This window comes from Helicoverpa zea, chromosome 3, assembly GCF_022581195.2.
Source record: "Helicoverpa zea isolate HzStark_Cry1AcR chromosome 3, ilHelZeax1.1, whole genome shotgun sequence".
In the NCBI taxonomy this organism is placed as follows: domain Eukaryota; kingdom Metazoa; phylum Arthropoda; class Insecta; order Lepidoptera; family Noctuidae; genus Helicoverpa; species Helicoverpa zea.
Genome location: NC_061454.1, coordinates 8,977,498 through 8,985,638, shown reverse-complemented (window position 1 = coordinate 8,985,638; position 8,141 = coordinate 8,977,498). Strand labels below are relative to the sequence as shown.

General features: G+C 36.6%; 2 protein-coding genes across 2 annotated transcripts; one reads left to right on the top strand and one right to left on the bottom strand.

Moving 5' to 3' along the window:
- Positions 1-287: 287 nt before the first annotated feature.
- LOC124646164 (peroxisomal N(1)-acetyl-spermine/spermidine oxidase-like) lies at positions 288-2,114 on the top strand. Its single transcript, XM_047186247.1, has 2 exons — positions 288-589; positions 809-2,114. The coding sequence occupies exons 1-2, from the start codon at positions 288-290 to the stop codon at positions 2,112-2,114; spliced, it is 1,608 nt and encodes a 535-aa protein (XP_047042203.1).
- A 1,499-nt stretch (positions 2,115-3,613) lies between these two features.
- On the bottom strand, positions 3,614-5,924 carry LOC124646228 (BTB/POZ domain-containing protein 6-A-like). The gene is made up of 2 exons (XM_047186337.1): positions 5,608-5,924; positions 3,614-5,218 (listed from the first exon to the last, which is right to left on the bottom strand). Exon 2 carries the CDS (start codon positions 5,216-5,218, stop codon positions 3,869-3,871), a length of 1,350 nt encoding a protein of 449 aa, XP_047042293.1. The 5' UTR covers positions 5,608-5,924; the 3' UTR covers positions 3,614-3,868.
- Between the last annotated feature and the right edge of the window lie 2,217 nt (positions 5,925-8,141).

Sequence of the window (8,141 nt, the reverse complement as noted above, 5' to 3'; positions counted from 1 at the left end):
TTTATTGTATGAAAATATTTAAATATTACCATCTAATAATAACAACTTAAGTATACATTTCGATTAAAAAAATATTTATAATCAATAAATAATAAAAATAACGTTTCTTTTTAACATGTTCTCTAGCAAAAGCTCTTTACGTGAAATTAAGAAGAAAATGATTCTGTTTTCGTCCATGGTGTTTTAAACGTCACTCCATGACTTGAAAAGAAAAGCTTTCAAAATTCGAGAGTGCTATGTAATTTTTAACAAAAGGTTTAGATGGCATATATAGCTGCAATATAAGTATGAAATTGTCACGTATGAAACTAATATGGAGAGGGGAATTTTGGAATTTGATAAAAAATCTCAGCTCTGGGACTCTAGGGCACTGGTCGAATAGACCGTTGGTGACTGAAAAACGTCAGTTTGGTAGTGCTGTCAGCACTGCGGGACAAGAGTCATGCATCCTGGACTCGTGCAGCATCGGCCCAAACTGCCAGGAGCCGCGTGTCATCATTGTGGGCGCTGGCATGGCCGGGCTGTCGGCAGCTCATCGGCTCACTCAGTGCGGAATACGGAATTTTCTCGTACTTGAAGCTAAAGAAAGGTATGTTAGAGGTGTAAGTTACAGCTTTAGAAAACATTAGTTACACTTAAGTAATTTATAAGCATTGACTCGGATTTGAACATAAAAATATCGAATGTGTTTAGTTCCATTCACTTTAGTAGTCGTTTTAGACAACTTCCTAAGAAAATTGTCTAGGTGATATCTAGTCTAGCCTACCTATCATTCAAATTGTAATCAAAATTAAATTAAAATTCACAGACCCGGAGGCCGAATTCATTCATGTTGGCTCGGAGATGCTGTTATCGAAATGGGCGCGGAATGGATTTTTGGAGCATGTTTACCAAATTCTGTGTTTACTCTAGCATCTCAAGACAAGCTTTTGCAACAACCCTTGCCTCGATTAGATGCATCGAGAGGCTTATTTTGTACAAGTGAAGGACGAGCAGTCGACTTGCCAGTAACAATAACGGCTTATCATACGTTTAGGCAAATAGAACAACAAGCCGCTAATTTGTTTAGACTTGGTGGGGAAAGGCAACATGGAACCCTACTTAATTTTGTCGGTTTACGTATACAACAGGAATTACATAACTTTCCAGAAGACCAAAGGTATGATGCAGCTAGAGTCATGTTTGGATTGACTAATATTTTGCGTAATAAGTGCGGGGATGATCTATCCCTAGTTAGTGCTGATCAATATGGCAGCTATATTGAGCTACCGGGTGGCTCTGTACGTGTTCCACTGGGATATGTCGGAGTGATGGCACCGTTACTTCGCAACCTCCCAGACAACTGCATACGCTATAACAAACCCGTGAACGTTATCCGCTGGGGATCATGCTCATCAGGAGAGGGGCGTGCACTAATTAAGTGTTGCGATGGCGAAGAATTGTATGCTGATTATGTCATTCTTACTGTGTCACTTGGATGTCTTAAATGCCAAGCTGATAAATTATTTGCTCCACCGCTTCCAGTTTGTAAGTTAGATGCTATATGCAATTTGGGTTTTGGTCTCAGCGATAAAATATTCTTAGAATATTCTGAACCTTTCTGGGTATGCCACGAAGGTAATCTCAAACTTGCCTGGTCAGCAGAAGAACTTCAAAGTAGAACTGACTGGACACGAGGAGTATGTGCAATAGATGAACTGCCAGGGAGTAAACATGTACTATGTGCTGTCATATCAGGTCAAGAAGCTGCTATGATGGAATCAATGGCTGATAACGATGTCGCTGAAGGATTAACTCAGTTGCTGCGTAGGTTTACAGGCAATCCGTGTCTACCTTATCCACAAATGATGTTACGATCTCGTTGGGCGTCAGATCCCCATTTCTGCGGATCATATTCGTACATGAGCTGTTGTTCTACGGTAAGTCACCAGTGTGAATTAGGAACACCAGTGCCTGGTCCGTGTGACCCGATGCCGCCAGTCCTTCTGTTTGCGGGTGAAGCTACTGTGCCTGGATATTTTGCTACGGCGCACGGGGCACGCTTGAGTGGTATTCGGGAAGCCGAACGTATTATATTGCTAACTAAAAAATTCGAAGGCCCACCACGGCGCTAGCATTTTGTGAATATTCTGTCAAAATTTTTATACAGGTATCTACCTACTGTATTTATATTGTACGTGATTATGTTATCTCTTTTTAAATACTTAGTATGTAACATTTTAGAAATCTTGTTGTATTAAATGCGAGGACCGATTTTTTTTTATCCTTTGCTTACCTAGTCATTCCTTTTTTTGCTAGGTTGTTAAGTTCACGGAAGAAGAGCTTAAACCAAGTAAGACGGTAGGTAGGAATCTATTTCTGTGATAGGTTTTGGAAGAACATTCGCCACACGCTCGATTAGCAATAAAGCGTTGGTTGACGCAACTGTGTGATATATGGTTTGAGGGATTGATTGAAATTTATAGCTAAGTAGGTACTTCTCTGGGGTTCTAGTGGTCGGCGGCGGTGACCGTAATTTTTTCTCTTTTGTATTTTAAGGGCCGACCTCCCCCTTTTTTGTCAGTGCATTGATGTATCAAAACATGCAGGTACATTACATCATGAAGTCTATGCCTACGTATCTCCGTATCATCGATATATGTAGAAAGATAAGGTAAACCGATTAATACTAAAGTACCTTTTTCTGACACGAATAGATAGCAATGCGAAGTGGTCGTTTGATACTATCGATTAAAGAAATGATAGATACTGTTATTTTTTGTTTGTCTCTTCCGCAGACCTCGGGACTATAGAGTTGTTATTATTATGAAATTAATATCGTCAATGGATGACAGTGTCAGTAGATACTTATTTGTTATCTATCACATCACACCAACTAATATTATAAAGGCGGTGTAGTGTCGTGTGTAGGTACGTTTGTTACTTCTTCACGCGCCATTGGCTGAACGGATTTTGGTGAAACTTGGCACTAATTATATGTAGCTTTCTGCATCAGAACAACATATTACATATGGGACTTATGCGTAAGCTAGTGGTGTTAAGGCGCATCTAAACGGGCTACATTTTTGAGATGTAGCTGCAAAAATTATATGGACACTGAAGTCATATATGTTGTAGCTGATACAGACTCTTAAACGGCAATATATGGCTATAGGTACTGAAAATGTTAGGCAAATATTGCCGGTACTGAAATATTGTATTGTCCGTCTGGTATAGGTTGCAATGTTGCCGGTCACCGTGTTGCAGCGACATACCTATTGCACAATAAAAGTAGCCCATCTGCTGATTTACGTTTGGCCCTGGCTTTGGGCTTCCGGCAGTATTATGACGTCGACGTCGCCGACTAATATGTTTGCTATATGTAGGGCTGCCATCTTGAATTTCGTCAAACCCGGACAAAGATTAAAAAAAACCCGAACATTTGGCGCAAATCGCTTTTTTGACAAGACCTAATTTTCATTTGGTCCGGGTTTTCCCCGGACACTTCTTCAAACCCCGCCCGGACGTCCCCCGGATGGTCTCCAAACGAGAACAAATCCGGGGAAAGCCAGACGGATGGCAGCCCTAGCTATATGCTATATGGGAGCCGCGTACCAAAAAATAACAAACAAAGTTACACTTTGTAGGCAGCCTCACAGAAGAGGTTGTATTTTATTCAATTGATCATAATAACATTAGTTAATATCAGTTTATTTTTAATATTATTTGTTATGCCTCATATACCTTATCTACGTTACACTTATAATTGATTATTTATAATACAATTCATAGAACAATATCACCATTCCTAAATAATAAATATTTTTTAAACTAATATCTTTAAGCATGTATGAGGTAAGAATTGTAAAGTGTTTGGGATTAGTCATCTTTACAAACAAAATTTTAAACCACCAAGAAAACTACCACTACTGCCTGCACTAAAGGAAAGATCATCAAATTCGATTGACACTTTGTGACCAGTAAAATGTCTGTGTCTAAACTCTACAACATATGAGTATGTGTGAGGCCTGTTACAAGGCCACATAAAGCTAATTTTGTACCATTCATCTTTTTTTATGAAACAAGGCTCTGCAAGTTCTATATCTATCATTGAATCATACTCAACTGTTTTTACAAAGTTAGTCAGTTTAAACTCACTGTTGTCTGATTCACACATTACAGACACAGACAACTGCTCAGTATAAAGCTTAGCTGTGCTGTTACGGAAATGTACAGCTGGAGCCATTCTTGTTGGTACGCAAAGTGAATTAATAAATACAGACTTGTTAACTTTTATTCGAGAATGTATGACGTAATTATTTGAGTCAATAACAATAGGAGCTACAGATCTTATAGGACTGCGATAACAAAGGTGCCATTGGAGTTTTAATATATTTCTTGGCATATTAACAGACCCAATAGATAAAATTACATCTTCTTCATTTATATTAGAACTTTTAATGACTTTTTTTAAAGCTTCATATTCATATGGTAAGAGGAGATTATTGATATCAGTAATTATTTCCTCAAGTTCATTGATAGTTAGAATAAGAAACCTCAATAACTTAAAAATACCATTACTTTTCATTAAATCGCGTCTGTTTTCAAAAGTGTCCAGAATGTTATTTTGTTTGCAGCAATATCTGGACCACTCAAATACATGCTTTATAAGATCCTTTTCTGAAATATTCATTTGGTCACTTTCTAGAAAAGCTTTCAAACAAGGATAGGTAATTGAACTTTTCTTTTCTTGCAGTAAATAGCTAGCATGTTGACAGAATAGTTTAAGGGAGAATGATATAAGTTGTGCATCTTGCATATAGTCTGGGTAATTTAAAACTTCAACTACATTATCAACACTAATGTTTGCCTGAATGTGAGCAATACAGATCTCAGTTAGGTGCTCTAACAAATATTTTCTTGAGGCATATAATAATTCAAAGGCCTGGTCAATTGTGCTAATTTCAACTGTGTCTGTATAAATATAATTAAGTATAAGTTGGAAAATATCAGGTTGAATATCTGTTATCAGAATGTCATCATTAGATGATAATGGGCCATAAAACATAGCTTCAAAAACAGGACTACTTATGCCTAGGATTAATTTATGAGCTTTGAATTTTTGTCCTCCCACAGAGAAACTGCAGTCACTCCATTCATAGGATACCAACAGTTTCTTGACACGGTCGTATAAACTGGTTTGGTTATAAGTTGACTGGTCAGTCTTCAGGTACCCCATCTGCAAAAACAAATGACTAGCATAAATGACTTTGGTTTTTGCTCTACCTACATAGGCTGCAGGCTATAGTGTTTTACAAACATGCATTCACAGAACAAGTTTCAAAAGAATGTCTTAAAAGATCGTTTTAAAAAAACAATATTTTTTTTATATGCAAACAGCAAAATTAAGAAAATAAATATGTTGTTTTTATCCGCAACATAATTAATTCATTTTTGTAGAACATTAAGTGCTACAACCTAGGGTCAATGACCTTAATATTTTTATTTACAGTTATGTGGAAGGCGTTTTTTTATCGTTTCGCTTCTGTATTATATATTTTTTAAATGAGCATTCTTGAACTGTTTTATCTGTCTGAGTTCTCGATATTATTAAAAATATTAACATACCTTGTGCCAGTAATGGTTGGTTTAAAGATCCAAATATTAACCTTGAACTTGGGATGATCACGCGACCAGAGATGCGAACCGAACTGAGCAAGACTCTTTTCCTCAATATGAACAACAATAATTTTGTATTAATCAACAGGAAAACCTTCAACAGAACACGCAGCTTCTAAGGTTATAATAACTGCTAATTGAAATAACTCGTATGGTAATGATGTTGAGTGCAAAATGTTTGTATTTGCAAACAATGTTAAAAACTTGAATCTCGTCTTGATTGAATGACTTCTTTCCTGCCTGACTGACTAGTGACTTTTCCAGTCAGTTCTTTTGACAGCAGCAACTAGTGTCAAAGCATTGTCAAAGCATTGACATATAACTATATGTCAAAGTCAAGCCAATAAATACCATCGAGCTTAGAATTATAAGGAGACGCCGTTTTGATATTGACGTATCTATAGTTATATAAATATGAAACAAACTATGCAACATAGTTCTGTCTCACTCTTTCTAAGCAGATAAGTGTATTTGAAAACAGGGACAACAATATTTTTGTGATTGCGTAAAATGGTGACATTTACTTTTGAAATCCTTCTGCGTGCCATATCTGGCCATATATGTCATGGTAGTTGTGCTGTCAAATAGGTGCTCTTCGTGACTTATTTTTGCTATTTTATAGAATATCACTCGTGTTTACTTTTAAGACTTTACTATTTCAATAGTGAAATAATCAACGAATATGCCTATGTGTTGTATTGTGAAGTGTGGTGCTAGGAAGCACCAAAATCAAGCTGGATTGTCTTTACACAGGTTAGGAACCTATTTTTGCTAGAAACTACATAAAATAATTCACATTTTATAAAAAATATGTTACGGGAACATGAATTGATGGTGAAAGTACTTATATTTTGGTTTATTTCTGTATAAAAACCTATATTTAGAAATAAATGTTGTTTACAATAACATGTTATATTGGCATAGTGCTGTGCAGTTGTCATAATAGTATCGATATAATATCCACTTAATAAGTCTGCTTTTACAAATTTTAACATCAGAACTTACTGTCCCTAAGACACTGAGCCCTCAGAGTTGTGTATTATTTTCAACAAAACATCAGTTAAAAACATTTTGATTAAAAAGGCGTATTATAAAATTCAGGATTTTAAAGACATATTTTATTGAAAATAATATGTTTTGCCTTTTTATTTTCACATGATGCTTCTACGGCGACCACGGGCACGGCAGTGCTTCCGCACAGACGAGCAAATCGGAATGCAAGTTGCAATGTTTGCTTGAGAACTTAGTTACCGAGTATAGATTTCGAATTGTATAAATATTTTTTTCTTAGCACTAAAATTGTTTTGTACAATCGATTAATACATAATTAGCTCCATTTGCATTATATAACTTTCTTATGAATAGCTTGAAAACGATTTTAAATTATTGTTTTTTTTTTAAGAGAGTATCCTTATGGCGTTTCTTGCGGATTCTTCTTCATAGGACCGAATCTTTGGCACCCTGCAACTAGTCTGACGTGAAAGAACTTTCATAGGGCTATTTGAAATAATAAATAATTACTTTGCCTGTTTATTTTTTTTTTTCAAAGGTATCACCCTACTGAAATGACTCCTCCCATTTGGTTGATGTTGTTGAGGTTATTAGTATCAGTGAAGTTAATGTGATAGTTAGTTCTATGACGAAGAGATTATTTATACTCGGTTATTTTTATGCACCCAGTAAGACTCGTACATACTTCTAACTAGAATACAATATCGATATTTGTTGAATCCGGTAGCGGTACAACCCTAGTAATGGCAGCCATTTTAGTTACGACTGCAGACTGACAGTAGGTGTGCACGTTTTTTTCGTGACATTTCCTGTCCCTTTATTTATATGTCAATGATAAATACCTTTTGTTTTTTGTTTGACAACAGAAGTCTGAGTCTGCGTTCCGCAGTTCCGCTTGCTTCTTTTAGTTGTGATCGCAGCAATGGATCGCAGAGAGTATGTGAGTGCGTCTCCGAATGCTACCAGTCATTTAAATAAAACTACTTTTACGGATTTTATCGCGTTATATTAATATTATTTAATCCCGACGTTTCGGATCCTTTACAGCATCCATGGTCACGGGCAGACTAAGGTGTTGGTCGTCTTGATATATTATATAGTTACAAACAGCTACCCTACATTTTGTTGATTATTATTGACAATCCGATTCACGCAAAACGAGCTCACTGTATCCATAGGTCGAGCAGTTGTAGGCTTGGATTTTGATTTAATAGTTTCTATGATGGGATTCCAAGCAGGTGGTATGCACCAGCCATCTTCTCTATTGAAATTTGGATGTTTTTTAATTTCAATAGCCTCGCGAATCATCCTAGGTAGGAATCGGTTTTCTCTTGCAAGGACTTGTGGTTTATCAAATCTGATGTAATGCTGGGCCTTGTCTAGTGTGTGTTCACAAACTGCTGACTGTCTGGAACGGCGGTGTTTGACATCGGCGATGTGTTCTTTTACGCGGGTCCCTATGCTTCTTTCAA